General features: G+C 40.0%; 1 protein-coding gene across 1 annotated transcript in view; it reads left to right on the top strand.

Annotated features, from left to right (window-relative positions):
- The window catches only part of CNGB3 (cyclic nucleotide gated channel subunit beta 3), a gene marked incomplete at its 5' end in the record, with an annotated part of 244,413 nt that overhangs the window by 178,952 nt on the left and 47,454 nt on the right, over positions 1–18,007 (top strand). The window contains one exon of the mRNA XM_082259003.1: positions 16,659–16,777. Coding sequence (XP_082115129.1) covers positions 16,659–16,777 — 119 coding nt within the window. The remainder of the gene's footprint in view (positions 1–16,658; positions 16,778–18,007) is intronic.

Genomic DNA, 18,007 nt, shown 5'->3' with positions numbered 1-18,007 from the left:
ACTACGTGGTATGGGTGCACCCTGCAATAAATATATATTTGTAAAATAAATATATTATACAATTAATCTAAGCTTTTAATAATATGTCTGTTTTTCAAAACGAAATAAACAATGGCATGGATTAGTCACAAGGATGTGTTAGGATTGCTTTTATCCAAAATGGTCCGTCAAAATGATTTTGTGTACAGCTAACATTGGCTTCTGCATTTCTATTAAAATGTGTCGGCCTTTCTGTAGATGGTAGTTTGTTTTTGTCTCAGCTTTTATCGACATTTGTACATGACACGGCTGAACAGCACTTACCAGTGATAAAATGATGTGTTAGAAAATTAAACACATTAGCAGCTGCTCTTAAAGCTGTTGAGATCACTCCCAACCTGGGAAATAACATTTTACCTCCTATTTTCTATAGCAGTGTATGACACTTGCAGTAAAGTCCTTCTTGCCCAGATCTGACGAGTGTCGCAAAGGCTAATCTTCCTGATTACAACTCTCTTTTTCTGCAGCTGAATGATTTAAAAATGTTGGTTTTGCTGAAGTATTCAGCCCACTCTGTGTGATCGGCAGAGGTCATGTTTTATGCTGCATCATTAAAGAATAATTCCATCACTAAGCCGTTTGTCTACCTTGAGCTAAAACTCATATTTATTCTGAAAAAAAAAACAGTCATGTGCTGGGAATTTCATTTGGCAAAGTCTCTGCAGACTTCTGTTGAAACAAAGCAACTCTTTTTTGCTTCGGAGGGACAGTAGTCTCAATATGTATTTAATACTTATACATTCTCTACTGCCTGCCTAGTTTTGCCACATAATATTTCTGCCATGTTGATAATCCTATCTGACAGTGAACCTCTCTGATTAAAGATAATAGAATGTCTGAAGTCTCTAATGTTGTGAAACACTTAACCTCCCTGGCGGTATGATTGTTTCCGATTTTAGGTGCTGAAAGCGGTACAATTATTTTGCATGTAATTCGAGGACAAGCAGCCCAAACCAACTGTTTACATATGATTTTCTTTTACTGTGTGTTCTTGTTTATAACATCTCGGGTATGATAAAGTATGAAACACAAAATCATAAATTATTATATAACTGTATAACTATAAATAAGTTAAAGTGTACATATATATATATATATATATATATATATATATGTATATTTATACGTATACATACAGTATGTATATATATATATATATATAAATATATATATATATATATATATATATATAATGCTCCTCATAGTCAGACACCATGTGATCTAGAATGCCTAGGATTAGGTCTTCTGAGTGAAGCACCATTTAACCACTTCTGGACAGGAAGATTTTCCCCTAATGACCAGGCCAAATTTTGCGATTCGGCAGTGCGTTACTTTAACGGACAATTGTGCAGTCGTGCGACAATGTACCCAAATAAAATTGATGTCCTTTTTTTCCCACAAATAGAGCTTTCTTTTGGTGGTATATGATCACCTGTGCGATTTTTATTTTTTTGCTCTATAAATAAAAAAAAAGAGCGACAATGCTGAGAAAAAAAACAATATTTTTCACTTTCTGCTATATAAAATTCTCAAAAAAAATTTAAAAATCAAAATTTTTAACATTTTAGGCCAAATTGTTTTTCTGCTACGTTTTTGGTAAAAAAAATCACAATAAGCGTATTTTGATTGGTTTGCGCAAAAGTTATTGCGTCTACTAACTACTGTCATTTTTATTGTTTTTTGTTTTTTTTTTACTAGTAATTTTACTAGTAATGGCAGCTATCTGCTATTTTTAGCGGTACTGCGACATTTCAGTGGAAAGATCAGACCCCTAACTGACATTTTTGACACTTTTGGGGGGACCAGTGACAATACTACAGTAATCAGTGCTAAAAATATGCACAGTTACTGTAATAATGACACTGGCAGGGAAGGGGTTAACACTGTGGGTGATCGAGGGGTTAAATGTGAGCCTAGGGGAGTGATTTTAACTGTGGAGGGGCGTGGCTTGTGGAATGACCATAGAGACCTGTGTTCCTATATAGAAGGATCACAGGTGCTCTGTGATCATTCCAGGGAGAAGAACGGTCAGCTGTGTTTACAACAGCTGACCATTCTTCTCTCTCAGCGGGGAGAGATCGCGGGTGTCAGGAGGCAATCGGAGCGGCCTGCCCCATGCATCGGAGTCCCCCCTGCCGAATGGGGGCGGGAGAGCGCCACCGGTGGCGCACGCTCGCCCCATAGCTGCAGGCGCGCAACTGACGTAGGTCTACGTTGGTTTGCTCAGGAGGACCGCACTGCCGCAGTAAATAGGCAGCAGACAGTCAGGAAGCGGTTAATCTTGGCAAGAAAGAGGAACTTTCATCCAGGATAGTTTTATGGCGACTCTTCATTTATTTACTTACCTTTTTTAAATAAGAGGATTTGTTCCCGCCTTCCTGCACATCACCCACTTAGGCAAATGATATGCACTGTGCTCCCTGTGCCTCATGAGATTTGCATGTCACATATCCTAGGAGGCATTGGGGAAGATTTGCTAAAACTGGTGCACTCAGAATCTGGTGCAGCTGTGCATGGGAGCCAATCAGCTTCTAACTTCAGCTTGTTCAGTTGAGCTTTGGCAAGAAAACATGGAAGCTGATTGGTTTCTATGTAGAGTTGCACCAGATTCTGCACTCTGCAGTTTTAGTAAATAACCCCCATAGTGTTTAATTCACAACGGGGAAGGAGGGCGGACCTAGAGGTACCTAATTGGGAGGTTTCGCCAGCTAAACTTAGATAGGCCAGCAGCCTCCTGATGATGTCACAAAGATCATGGCGGCATGACAATCTAGAGCACTTACACTAATAATTGGCTATCCACAAGGGACTCACGTGTATTAAGGAACATTGTTCTAGATTGTATGCCTGTTCTGAATTTTCATTTCTGGGTTGGGTATTTGTTGGTATCAACAAATACCCAACCCAGAAATGTCCGTCACAAGCAGGGTTCTTGCGGGTCCCAATGAGGGATATATCTCCGGTGTGGAACAAAAGCTGACACTATGTCCCACCACCTCACCACGTGCAAATCACCCAAGATGGACACGCTTATTTTAATCACCATTTCGATGAGGTACAAACTCGTCTTCTTCAGGACTGAACCTCATCGAAATGGTGATTAAGATCGGATGATGGAAATCAGCAGAGCTCCAACTTTCACTACATTCTTGTGAAAATTCCCAACAAATTGCAAAGCGAACAGTCTACTTGCCTAGTAATTGAACCCACTCAAGGGCTACAGCTTCTTGCAATATTGTGGTACAACCTCCCTCTAATGCTCCAATGTGTGTGAAAGAGGTTGCGATGAGCTGAAAAGTCTAGAACATGAAATGCAAAATACACTCTCATATGTTGAGCTATTCGGTATATAAGAATGCCAGCCTCCCTAAGGGCAGGAGAGTAGAGGGTCAAAACCCCCAAAAGGTTAACACAAATTAATACTGGACGTGATTGCAATATCCTTGCAGGCTCTTATTGCAGTGGGATCTGGTAAGCGTGTCCATCTTGGGTGATTTACACGTGGTGAGGTGGTAGGACATAGTGTCAGCTTTTGTTCCACACCGGAGATATATACCTCATTGGGACCCACAAGAACCCTGCTTGTGACGGACGTTTCCACTATTTGACTTTTCTCTATTTATGTGTGACACATGTGATTTTAGAGATATTTATTCAGACTAAGTTTTTACTTTGGTCATAGCGCTGCTTGTGTATATTTATTAAGATTCTTCATGATTGATATGCACTTTTATTTATTTATTGTAGTTGTATTAGGCGGCAGTTGTTTGAGTTAAATTATTTGTGTGACAGTGCACATCTTTTACTGGTAGTGCAGAGCGCTGGGTGATTGAGTTTTAAGCTTTGCTTGGTTCTCAGTCCTTGTTTTAGATGTTTAGGGGCTCTTTCACACGGCCGCTCCGTGTGAAAGCTCCCCTGCGGGACTTTTTTTTTTTCTTTTCACGGAGCGGATGACATTTGTGTCATCCGCTCCGTAAGTCCGCATATCATCCCATCCGTTTGCGGATGATATGCGGACATAATGTAAGTCTATGGCATTGCGGATGTCAGCGGGTGACACCGCTGACATCCGATTTTCCTTCCTTTCAGTTTTTTGAACGGATGAAAAAATAGGGTTCTGTTCCGTTCCAAAAAACTGAACAGAACTGAAAGGAAGAAAATCGGATGTCAGCGGATGGTATTCCGCTGACATCCGCAATGCCATTGACTTACATTATGTCCGCAAATCATCCGCAAAAAAATAGGATGATTTGCGGACACACAGAGCGGCCGTGTGAAAGAGCCCTAAGAGACAGGCTGAGATTGGGAGGGGGTGTGTGCCAGAGGCAGGCTATGATTGGTCTGGGGGTGTGGAGGCTGAACATACTACCTCATACAGGCATGCTGTGTGTCTGCACAGAGTCCTGTACCTCTGAATGGTCAGCCAAAGGTTGAAAATTGACCACACAGGCAGAGATCATCTTCTCTGCTTTGTGTGGTCAGTTTAGAACAAAAAAAAGTGATTGGCAAGATCATCCAGGTAATTCAGATGGCAGAAGTGCATGAAAATGATAGAGACTATGAGTTACAAAATTCATACACAGTTGTGCTCATAAGTTTACATACCCTGGCAGAATTTATGATCTCTTGACCATTTTTCAGAGAATATGAATAATAACACAATAACTTTTCTATCACTTATGGTTAGTGTTTGGCTGAAGCCATTTATTATCAATCATCTGTGTTTACTCTTTTTAAATCATAATGACAACAGAAACTACCCAAATGACCCCGATCACAAGTTTACATACCCCAGTTCTTAATACCCTGTAATGCCCCCTTTAACATCAATGAGAGCTTGAAGTCTTTTGTGGTATTTGTGGATGAGGCTCTTTATCTTCTCAGATGGTAAAGCTGCCCATTCTTCCTGGCAAAAAGCCTCCAGTTCCTGTAAATTCTTGGGCTGTCTTGCATGAACGGCACGTCTGAGATCTCCCCAGAGTGGCTCAATGATATTGAGGTCAGGAGACTGAGATGGCCACTCAAGAAACTTCACTTTATTCTGCTGTAGCCAATGACAGGTTAACTTGGACTTGTATTTAGGATCATTGTCATGTTGGGATGTCCAAGTACGTCCCATGCGCAGCTTCCGGGATGATAAATGCAAATTTTCCTCCAGTATTTTTTGATAACTTACTGCATTCATCTTGCCATCAATTCTGTCCAAATTTCCCGTGCCTTTGTAGCTCACACATCCCCAAAACATCAGCGATCCACCTTCGTGTTTCACAGTAGGAATTGTGTACCTTTCATCATAGGCCTTGTTGACTCCTCTCCAAATGTAGCATTTATGGTTGTGGCCAAAAAGCTCAATTTTGGTCCTATCACTCCAAATGACTTTGTGCCAGAAGGTTTGAGGCTTGTCTCTGTGCTGTTTGGCATATTGTAAGCGGGATACTTTGTGGCATTTGCGTAGTAATGGCTTTCTTCTGGCGACTCGACCATGCAGCCCACCTTTCTTCAAGTGCCTCGTTATTGTGCCTCTTGAAACAACCACACCACATGTTTTCAGAGAGTTCTGTATTTCATTTGAAGTTATTTGTGGGTTTTTCTTTGCATCCCCAGCAATTTTCCTGGCAGTTGTGGCTGGAATTTTAGTTGGTCTACCTGGCCATGGTTTGGTTTCAGAACAGAACAGAGCCCCTTATTTTCCACTTCTTGATTAGCGTTTGTACAATGCTGATTGGCATTCTCAATTGCTTGGATATCTTTTTATATCCCTTTCCTGTTTTATACAGTTCAACAATTACTAGTTTATTTAAACCATTGTCTTTGGCAATTCACAAGCACTGTCATGATAGTCCCTAATACATATACAGTAATTTACAGTATCTCACAAATATGAGTACAGCCCTCACATTTTTGTGAATATTTTATATCTTTTCATGTGACCACACTGAAGAAATGACACTTTGCTACAATGTAAAGTAGTGAATGTACAGCTTGTATAACACTTTAAATTTGCTGTCCCCTCAAAATAACTCCACACACAGCCATTAATGTCTAAACCGCTGGCAACAAAAGTGAGTATACCCTAGCAAAATATGTCCAAATCGGGCCCAAAGTGTCAATATTTTGTGTGGCCGCCAATATTTTCCAGGACTGCCTTACCCTGAATTGTTTACCAAGAGTGCAATATCTTTGGCAAAAAAAAATTATTCCCACAAATAGAGCTTTCTTTTGGTGGTATTTGATCACCGCAAGGTTTTTTCTTTTTTGCTACACAAATAAAAAAAGACCAAAAAGTTTGGAAAAAAACATATCAAATGTTTAAAGTGAGACATTTTGAAATGTCATGCCAAATATTGGCTCATTTTGGATTTCATGAGAGCTACACATTCCAAAAAAGTTGGGACAGGTAGCAATAAGAGGCCGAAAAAGTTAAATGTACATATAAGGAACCACTAGAGGACCAATTTGCAACTTATTAGGTCAATTGGCAACATGATTGGGTATAAAAAGAGTCTCTCAGAGTGGCAGTGTCCCTCAGAAGTCAAGATGAGCAGAGGATCACCAATTCCCCCAATGCTGCAGCGAAAAATAGTGGACCAATATCAGAAAGGAGTTTCTCAGAGAAAAATTTGAAAGAGTTTGAAGTTATCATCATCTACAGTGCATAATATCATCCAAAGATTCAGAGAATCTGGAACAATCTCTGTGCGTAAGGGTCAAGGCCGGAAAACCATATTGGATGCCCGTGATCTTCGGGCCCTTAGACGGCACTGCATCACATACAGGAATGCTACTGTAATGGAAATCACAACATGGGCTCAGGAATACTTCCAGAAAACATTGTCGGTGAACACAATTCACCGTGCCATTCGCCGTTGCCATCTAAAACTCAATAGGCCAAAAACAAGCCATATCTAAACATGATCCAGAAGCGCAGGCGTTTTCTCTGGGCCAAGGCTTATTTAAAATGGACTGTGGCAAAGTGGAAAACTGTTCTGTGGTCAGACGAATCAAAATTTGAAGTTCTTTTTGGAAAACTGGGACTCCATGTCGTCCGCACTAAAGAGGACAAGGACAACCCAAGTTGTTCTCAGCGCTCAGTTCAGAAGCTTGCATCTCTGATGGTATGGGGGTTGCATGAGTGCATGTGGCATGGGCAGCTTACACATCTCGAAAGGCACCATCAATGCTGAAAGGTATATCCAAGTTCTAGAACAACATATGCTCCCATCCAGACGTCGTCTCTTTCTGGGAAGACCTTGCATTTTCCAACATGACAATGCCAGACCACATACTGCATCAATTACAACATCAAGCTGCGTAGAAGAAGGATCTGGGTACTGAAATGGCCAGCCTGCAGTCCAGATTTTTCACCCATAGAAAACATTTTGCACATCATAAAGAGGAAGATGTGACAAAGAAGACCTAAGTTGAGCAACTAGAAGCCTGTATTAGACAAGAATGGGACAACATTCCTATTCCTAAACTTGAGCAACTTGTCTCCTCAGTCCCCAGATGTTTGCAGACTGTTATAAAAAGAAGAGGGGATGCCACACAGTGGTAAACATGGCCTTGTCCCAACTTTTTTGAGATGTGTTGATGCCATGAAATTTAAAATCAACTTAACTTATTTTTCCCCTAAAATTATACATTTTCTCAGTTTAAACATTTGATATGTCATCTATGTTGTATTCTGAATAAAATATTGAAATTTGAAACTTCTACATCATTGCATTCTGTTTTTATTCCCAATTTGTACAGTGTCCCAACTTTTTTGGAATCGGGTTTGTAACTTAAGAAAATTGTAAGGTTATCATTAGGGACGAGGTTTGATCTTGTTGCTACTATGGTTTCAAAGTGAATCCTGCAAGTTCAAGATTTATGGTCCTGGCAATTCTATACGTAGATTCAATGGGGGATTAAAAAAAATGCACTGCATGGCCTTCTAACTATGGCCTGCAGGCTTGTAAGTGTTTTTGAATAAGCCAGATTCCTCACCATAAATGGGGTGGGGGGTCAGGGCAGTCATAGTGTCAGTGTATCGGAAATTGCAGTAGGTAAAGGATATGGAAAAGTTGACAAACTGCCCAGGAAGAGATTAGGGTCAGTTTGGAAATTGTACTTTAATTCTGATTTCTTGCTCTTTGGTGCAATCTTTTTTATCCTTATTTTATTTTGTGGTCAATTTTATGTTAGCAGTTATTTTTAGCTGCTGTTCTATCTATAGCTTTTTTTTTTTGTACGTTTTTTCTTTGGTAGAAGTGGTATTTTGGGTATATTTTTTGTTATTTTATGTTACTGGAACCTTTATTTCAGGGAAAACTGCTTCTTTTTTTTTTTTTTTTTGCTGCATAGTTTCTCTTTAAAAAAAAAAAAGTGGCTTTTGCTTTAGAGGCAGTATTTTGGGGTTTCCATTTTAATTTCATGTTAATAGGGCCATTTATCAGTTTGGGGTGTGTAAAGTGTAACAATAAGTTTGCAGTATGCAGTATGCTGCTGCATCATTTGAAGCAAAAAAAAAAAAAAAACGGTGAATGTGCATCTAAACCCTATCAACCTGACATTGACTGTGCGAGGTTCACTGTATAAAGTGCAGTACTGTGTTAAGTCATGGGATGAGCTTGGGTTTGGCTCCAGGTTTGTTCTGAATCCATGTTTGGCAGAATGCAAAGGAATTCCCCATCCCACAGCTTCACATACACAGGGGTGCAGATGCTTATGACAATATTGACTATGGCCACATGGCCATGTTAGGGCATTGTCATTATGGCCATTTAATTTACCCAATCTGGTCATGTTAGGTCAATGTTGTCACAAGCCTCCCCACTACTTTGTCCTTATTTTACTTATTTTAGCTTTTTGGTAACGCTAAAGGAAATTGTACAGAGATTGTACAATGAGATGACAAAACTAGCAAAATGCTCTCTTCTTTTAAAAAAAAGGGCATATATTTTAAAGATAAATCCATAATTCTGTCCCATTATAAAACACTGGTTCTGCTTCATCTTGAATATGCAGTGATATTTTGGTCACAAATACTGTAGCAGCAACTGCTGTTAACTCTCAAGAAGACAGCTGCTCAGGACGGTATCCAGCGGCGGCAAGAAGGCACCACAGGGAGGATTTTTAGCAGAAGCAGCAGCCTGCAGGTAATGGGATATACACCATTACACATAAATAATGTGTATGGTGCTGTATCCCAAAAAAAAGAAAACAAAGCTTTAAACTGAGACCTTTACTGTCAGAGCAGTAAACGTGTGGAACTTTCTCCTCCAGGAATTGGTATTAGTTGAGAATGTTGTTAAATTAAAAAAAACTTTTAGGTATCTTCTTTAGTCAGCAAAGTATACAGGCCTATGGGGTTTATTTAAGTCAGTAGGTTGATCCAGGGATTTTACTGATCACTGGTATGGGGTCTGATGGAGAGAGAAAAGAAAAGGGAAACAAAATAAACTTTTTTTTACACTCTTGCAAATTGGCCTATGCTTGTAGGAGCTCTTTTTTTTCAAGCACATAAAACACTCAAACACTTAGAGGGTGAACAAATAAAAACAGAGTTTTTTCAACCTTATTGAGTATGTAACTATGTAACATTCACAGCACTCCTATCTCAATATAGATAAAATAAAAGTTAGGCATACACTGGTTCACCCTATTATCTAGGATTAAAACTGTCCTCCTGCTGGATACTTTTACTTCCGTATGCTCTTTAGTATTTTAATTTTTATATTAAAGTGGAGCCTATGTTCGTTGTCTCTAGTAAATTTGGGCCTACCCTTGCTATTTAGAATTGTCCTGGTGCTTGTAGGCTCCCATAGCTGCAACACATGGCTGAACCTTTTTGCTAGTGGCCTACAACGATACAGGCCTATTTTTAGGGACAATCATAGCTATACTATCTATAACTGCCCCAAGCCCACACAGACCTCCGATTTCTGCTCATGTGCATGCATGGATGGGGAGTCTGAGACCCTGCACACTACATCCTCCTGATTTTCATTCCCTCTGAGCCCCCCCCCCCTTTACACCTGGAGCACACTCTATTGCAGGTACCTCCCCTTTCTGTGGTTAAGAATAGCACTCCAAGGATAGTTTGAATGCTTGAGGCCTATGTGGCATGGGGACCCAAGCTACTTGTTGCTTGACACAACTTGAGGGATCCTAAAGCACCACCAGGAGGATAATCCTTATTCCAGCTAGGCACCACCAGTTTTTCAACTCTTAACACATAATAATGCATTCCCCTGGTATTGGCTGTACATAATAAATTACATTTTCTGCTCTGCACATGACTCATTACTCACCATTAACTTGGCCATCCAGCCTCATAAAAACCCATAAACCTTGTGTTTGTTGTCAGTAATGAGGCATTGCAACGACTTTCGTGAACTTTACTGAACAATACTTAAAGACTCACAGACATTAGGTTACAGTGTCCTTTAGAGTTCATATGATTGCAAATAACAGTTCAAAATAATAGCTGGTAACAGTCTGTGGCATAGTTAACATACATTGTTGTACAGTTCATATGCAAAGGAAGGGGTGCTGTGGTGATTTCTCTGTTGCTGTGTAACTCATGATCCTGCCATAAGCTTACTATTATGCTTGAAAGCACAACTTGCGGACAGTGCTGGATTTTTACTGCCCCTTGGGAACAAAGCCACTCCCAGGACATGGGGGAAATACATGGCTCTATCTGCAAATATACATTTTGTCATGTTACAACCAAAAACGTAAATGTGTTTTATTGGGATTTTATGTGCTAGACAAACACAAAGTAGCTCATAATCAAGAAGTAGAATGAAAATGATAAATGTTTTTTTTTTTTAATTTTTACAAATAAATATCTGAAAAGTGTGGTGTGCATTTGTATTCAGCCCCCTGAGTGAATAATTTGCAAGTCTTCTTGGGTATTTTTCTTGGTCCCTTTCATCTCTCTTGCAGGATTCCCTATAAAATGGTAGGCTTATGATATCATGGCCCTGCCAAAATGGCCGCCCTAATCTAATTTTAGTGCTGATTACATGCACTGGCTTCCCCAAGATGGCCACCTGAAGTTCATATCAGGGGATATCTTAGTCCCTAATGAGTTCCTATCAAACTGAAGGTGCAACACAGTGCCACATATAAGTTGGCAAACACACTGCAGCATTACACCTGCCTACATACTGGCCAGTTTTACACTGCCATGTCTTCTGTGGTTTTTTAATTCTTATAGTAAAACATCTGTTTCTACATTTTTTCCAGATAGAGCTGGAGATAGATAACTGTTTTTCCTTGCTGGTGCTGTCTATCCTCTTACACTACGTGTCTTTTCCCATTGTGGATGTGCACTGCTGGATTTTTGTTTGTGGCTCTCTGTTTGTGTCATATTGGCTCTATGGGGCTGACTTAAAGCGTAACTCCACTTTTGTTGAGAAAAAAATATTTCCCTTGGGTTGAACTATATATATTGCAGGAGTTATAACAACCTTTATTGCAGATTCCTACCTTTTGTTATTCTGAAGAAATCACTGTTTGTTCCTCTGTGCTGAGTGGGTCTAATAGGAGTGGTTTCAAATGTATGATTTAGCTGTGCAGCTGCAAAGCTCTAATGAGGAAAGCTGCTGGGCCTGCATCCCTTTAGACGTGTTCCTATTGGGAGTATCTCACCAAAAATTACATTTTTGTTCCAAGGGATGCCTGAAATCTGACTTGTACCTTAGTGCAGACTTCTGGGGAAATCAGTGAGCCAATCACACAAGCAGGAAATTATGTTTCTGGGGTGTGGTCAGTATACATTCTGTGTACAGAACAACTCCAGGTAGCCATATTGCATTGCATTTTCAGAAAATTACAGTGGCTGCAGATTGAAAAGGAAAGGTCATTTTGAAGAACATTCAATTACAATATGACTTGTGTCACAATTGTATACTCTATTATACTTTTTCTTTATTTGTTTTTTTTTTTCCCCACAAAAGTTGAGTTAGGGCCCTTTCACACTGGCGCTCCGTATGTCCGCAAATCATCCTATTTTTTTGCGGATGATTTGCGGACATAATGTTAGTCTATGGCATTGCGGATGTCAGCGGAATACCATCCGCTGACATCCGATTTTCTTCCTCCTGTCAGTTCTGTTCCGTTTTTTTGAACTGAAAATCGGATGTCAGCGGTGTCATCCGCTGACATCCGCAAACCCCCATAGACTTACATTATGTCCGCATATCATCCGCAAACGGATGGGATGATATGCGGGCATACGGAGCGGATGACAGAAATGTCATCCGCTCCGTGGAAAAAAAAAAAAAAAAGGACCGCAGCGGAGCTCTCACACGGAGCGGCCGTGTGAAAGAGCCCTTACCCTTTAATAAAGGCAAATAGAGTGTAGTCGCTCGAAAGCTTAGTAATAGAACATAAGCTCTGCTGTCTTCCATCATCCAATCATGTGCAAGCAAAGATGCAGTTTATTTTTTCCTTGCACGTGATGGCATTTATTTTGCAAAGTGAAGCTTTACCTCATTTACTAAGCTCTGGAACAACTGCACTGGCAGTGTGCAACTGCATTTTGCAAAGTGTATAGTCTATTTGCCTTTAGTAAATCAACCCCTTTGTATCCACGCTCCTAAAAGTATGCAAATAAGAGGTCAGCAATCCCCAAGTTGCCTACTACATCCTAGTGTGTGTATGTATAAGATATATACACTGCTCAAAAAAAATGAAAGGAGCACTTTTTATTTATAGTATAGCATCAAGTCAATTAAACTCCTGGGATATTGATCTGGTCAGTTAAGTAGCAGAGGGGTTTGTTTATCAGTTTCAGCTGCTTTGGTGGTAATGAAATTAACAACAGGTGCACTAGATGGGTAACAATAAGTTGACCCCCAAAACAGAAATGGTTTACAGATGAAGGCCACTGACTTTTGTTTCCCTACTCATCTTTTCAGACTGTTTTTTACTAGTTTTGCATTTGGCCAGGGTCAGTATCACTACTGGTAGCATGAGGCAATACCTGGACACTATAGAGGTTGCTCAGGCAGTCCAGCTCCTCCAGGATGGCACATCAATATGTGCCATTGCCAGAAGGTTTGCTGTGTCACCCAGCACATTCTCAAAAGCATGGAGGAGATTCCAGCAGACAGGCAGTTACTCTAGGAGAGCTGGACAGGGCCGTAGAAGGTCCTTAACCCATCAACAGGACTGGTATCTGCTCCTTTGTGCAAGGAGGAATAGGATGAGCGCTGCCAGAGCCCTACAAAATGACCTCCAGCAGGCCACTGGTGTGAATGTCTCTGACCAAATAATCAGAAACAGACTCCATGAGGGGGACCTGAGGGCCTGACACCCTCTAGTGGGCCCTGTGCTCACTGCATGGCACTGTGAAGAATTGCCTGGCGCCGTGCCATTGAACACCAGAATTGGCAGGTCCACCCGGTGCTTTTCACAGATAATAGCAGGTTCACCTTGAGCACATGTGACAGATGTGAAATGGTCTGGAGAAGCCATGGAGAATGCTTTGCTGCCTGTTAAATCGTTCAGCATGACTGGTGTGGTGATGGGTCAGTCATGGTCTGGGGGGCATATCCATGGAGGGATGCACAGACCAGCTAGAAAATGGCACCCTGACTGCCATTAGGTATCGGGATGAAATCCTTTGACACATTGTCAGACTCTACGCTGGTGCAGTGGGTCCTGGGTTCCTCCTGGTGCACGACAATGCCTGGCCTCATGTGGCGAGAGTATGCAGCCAGTTCCTGAAGGATGAAGGAATTGATAATATTGAATGGCCCGCACGCTCGCCTGACCTAAATCCAATAGAACACCTCTGGGACAATATGTTTTGGTCCATCCAACGCTGCCAGGTTGCACCTCAGTCTGTTCAGGAGCACAGTGATGCCCTGGTCCAGATCTGGGAGGAAATGCCCCAGGACACCATCCGTCGTCTCATTAAGAGCATGCGCCAACATTGTCAGGCATGCATACAAGCACGTGGAGGCCATACAAACTACTGTGTACCATTTTGAGTTGCTACAATAAAATTTCAGCAAAATAGACTAGCCTGCTGCATCATTATTTCACTTTGATTTTCGGGGGTGTCTTTGAATTCAGCCCTCTGTAGGTTGATCATTTTCATTTCCATCAAACGATGTGGCATCCTTTCATTTCTAACACATTACCCAGTCCATATCAGTATAGATATCCAGCGAGATACTTTTCCCCTATGAGATCTGATGTGTTTTCAAAGTGTTCCTTACATTTTTTTTCAGCAGTATGTATATATATATATATATATATACACATACATACATATACATATATATATATATATATATATATATATATATATATATATATATATATATACTGTATATATATTATATGTGCAGTGTATTCACCTTTTATTTTTATGTGAAATATAAGTCTATAGGATAACCATGTTATGTTTTTGTAAAACAGATATCCAGTTATGGTAGAGTAACTTTTTTGTTATATAAATATTGCATTTTATTTTTTTTTCTGTTTTGAATAATGACTCCTTGCGCTGTATGAATTAGGTGTGCACTTTAAAACAATTTGTTAAAATGACTCCTTCAAAAATATGGGTAACACCAAAATAAAGGCTTTTATGCAGACATCTGTTTTCTGCTTTGACAGCTTTGGAAAGTGCATTTAACAAATGAAAGCTTTAACCTTCAAAACAACATGAATACCAACTGCAAATGTCTTCATTTAGGAGACAAGATATAATCATTTAAGAGCCATAGCTGCTATGATTTAGATATACAGAAGAAAACCACTCTGGAATTCTAACAGTATATATTATCTAACAATAAGTAAACACAATTTACCAGCTCAAAACCGAGGCAGCAATTCCATCATTATTTGAAAAATGAAAAGTGTATGAAATGGTTATCTGACATCTAGAGGACCCGCGCAGAGAAGGCATGACATTTCTGACCTAACTGATTATGTGCCTTTCACACTGCTCCCTTGTTTAATCATCACTCTTTTCCCATATTTTCTACTGTATCTGCCACAAAGCTAAACCACAAAATTGCCTGCACATTTATCTTTTATTTTTTTGGGGAAAAAATGTTGTGTCTGTCTGAATGTATCGGTTTAACCCATAACAAAATAAAGAAAAGTGTTCTCATGTCTGTGCTGCTTTCTATGGAATTCAAAATACATGAATAAGTCCATCAGAAACAAAGTGGCTGCCTTGAAATTTCTACAGGGAGAGGGGAGAGAGTTGAAGTGCAAAGAATTCAGGTGTAGAGATCTTGCTGTTCAAGTTCCTGAGAATAATGAGAAATCAGTGGGTTATTGAATGGAAAACAGGCTGCTCAGCAAGAAAAGTGATGTTCAGTTTAAGTGCACAGTCTCGTGCAGGACATTTTTTTTAGAAACTGAATTCTGCCAGCACGATTGGTTGTTCACAGTGAACAAAACTTTACCTTGGACCTTACAGACCACTGTTGGCTAACGTCACAGAGCTGCCCCAGACTCTAGAAGAACCTTGACCATATTGTTGGGATCCACCCAGCTGCCTAATTGACAGCTTGCTTCCGCTCTCAGTGCCAGCTGTGCCCGCTTCTTCATTTGCCAGTGTGTGCTGCATGGGCAGAGCGGTGAGCAACGACTGACAGCCACTGCTCTCCGCTTAAATGAAGACTGATAACTGAGCAATCAGCAGTCATGTGATCATTCAGTTCTTGGTCTTAGATCAAGAAGGGGGGGGCAGCTGATGCTGCAGCATCAGGTGAGTATGAATGTTTGTTTTTTATATAGCACATACATCCCCTTTAATTTTTAAAATTGAATCCATATTTTCTACGGATAAACACAAACAAGGGGTAAAGAAAGAGAAAGGGGGTGCACAGCTTACAAAAGCATTTACCAGTGAGAAAGACATTTAAATTCCAACATAAGGTATGTATGTGACTTAGGTGACAAGCACTGAATAATAATTGTAATGCCTACAGATAAATCATGTACTTCCATTGCTGATCTGTTTTTGCCGGTGAATATTCTGAAACTTTATCCTTTGGGCTTTATTCTGTTCTCCTTGTCCTTGTTTTATTACTTTGAGTCACTGGCCCAAAAAAAGCATTCTTATATCAGGTGTTCTTACAGTCCTGGAGTAGCCCTGTCCTCAGTTTTCTTTTAAAGGGTCCCAGATCAAGAAAAGCATGGTTTCAGCTTCATTGTTTATTTACATTATTGTGGGTGGTTATAATGTATTCTTTAAGAATAAACTAACCATTTTCCTGAATCTGAACCTATCTTTTAAGCCTAGCCCTAAAATTCGACCTAACCCCATAACGCTACTCGATAACATAATAATAATCAGTACACTATGCTGATGCCCCAAAATTATACTAAATAAATGACAGAAGAGAATGTGCCAAATCCTCTGTTCCTAACTCTGGTGGCCAAGTTGTGGCACTGGAAACTACTGACTCAAATCATTTTATACAAGTCAGATACCACATTTCAGGATCCTGATGTCTAATTGGTTGCACACCACTGTTTCCTAGCTCATCACAACTTTACAATTCTATGATTTTCTCTAAATTCTAGCTAGCCATATTTCTGTAATTATTTTGTGCTGTTATACAGAAATGTATCTAAATAGTTTTTTTCTAACTCAGGGAGAAATTGGAAGAGAGATGTACATAATCAAGCAAGGTGCTGTGCAAGTTTTAGGTGGACCCGATGACAAGAAAGTCCTGGTTACACTGAAAGCTGGAGCTGTGTTTGGGGAAATCAGGTTTAGTTCCGTGTTATAGTATACATTTTATAGATTTTAGAAATATAACTACTCAGCATGATACATTGCAACTAAGGCAGGCCATAGACAATTCGAATTTCGTTCGTAATCGTTAGTGTGGTATGTAAAACGTTCGATTTTCGTACGACAGCAAAAATTCACATATCCAACATGTTGGGTTTTTTTGCGAAAATCGGCCGAATTTCGTATCATTAGTAGGGGAGTTGTATGATTTCGCCTAACAAAACACAGAACAGTAGGGAGTGTGTCCGGTAGAGATGTGGTTAAAAGGCACAAAAAATAGTGTTTTGTCGTACGATTTTCAGCTCACATTGATGGTACACTCGATGATGTGCACGAGTGCCGCTTTAGTTTATCGAACGATAAATCGTACGTAATTCGAATCGTCTATGGCCTGCCTAACTCCTTGAAAGACAGATATTTTAGCTTTGACTAGGTGTGAGACTATCATTTTTTGTTTTTAATTGACCACACAAAATGGGTGAGACAGGAATTTCTGATTGTGATATCTTGCCAACAGAGCCCTTGATGTGTCAATATGGTTCAACTTTCCAAAAACTTGACAAAGTTTATATGTCTGTTGCTTTGAAAGAGTTAGGTATGGAAGCATGTTTATGGCACAGCTTTGCTAGTATCATTCCAGGTTCTCAATATTAGTAGCATGAAACATTGGGTAGTATAAGATGTTATAGATGTTTTGCCTACAATGCTTCTTAGTAAAATCACATCTTCAGCCAGTTCCAGGAGGCAGCCATGAGAAGGATCTGGGGATGAGGTTGTCTGGTCCTTAATATTTGTGTGTAATTATAAATGAACAATTCAGATGCAAATGAGCCTAGAATTTTCTTTTTATGGGACTCAATAGACATATATATCATGTAGAAGCCCCCTATTCACTTACTGGTGCTTGGAGAACATAAACCTTGGCACCACCAAGCCTTGTTGTCTCAGGAGCTAACCCCCCCCTGCCACATGTACTTTTTACTGCTCAAGTGTAGAGCAGTTAGAAGTGTTATACATTATACATAGAACAAGATTGCAACACACATTAAAGAGTTCCTTTTTTCATGTTTTCTAAAATGTCCCTGTGACTGGTGGTGAGGACAACATTTCTTGTTGTCAGAGGAAAATTTGAAAGCCGAACAAAGCATTGGTAATAAGGAACTCAGGTAAGACAGGTGCCAGTCAGATAAATTAGAATGACTAGTA

Source organism: Pelophylax lessonae, assembly GCF_965119305.1.
Source record: "Pelophylax lessonae genome assembly, chromosome: 5".
Taxonomy (NCBI): domain Eukaryota; kingdom Metazoa; phylum Chordata; class Amphibia; order Anura; family Ranidae; genus Pelophylax; species Pelophylax lessonae.
Note: the sequence above shows the minus strand (reverse complement) of the source record. Positions and strands in the feature narration are given on the sequence as shown.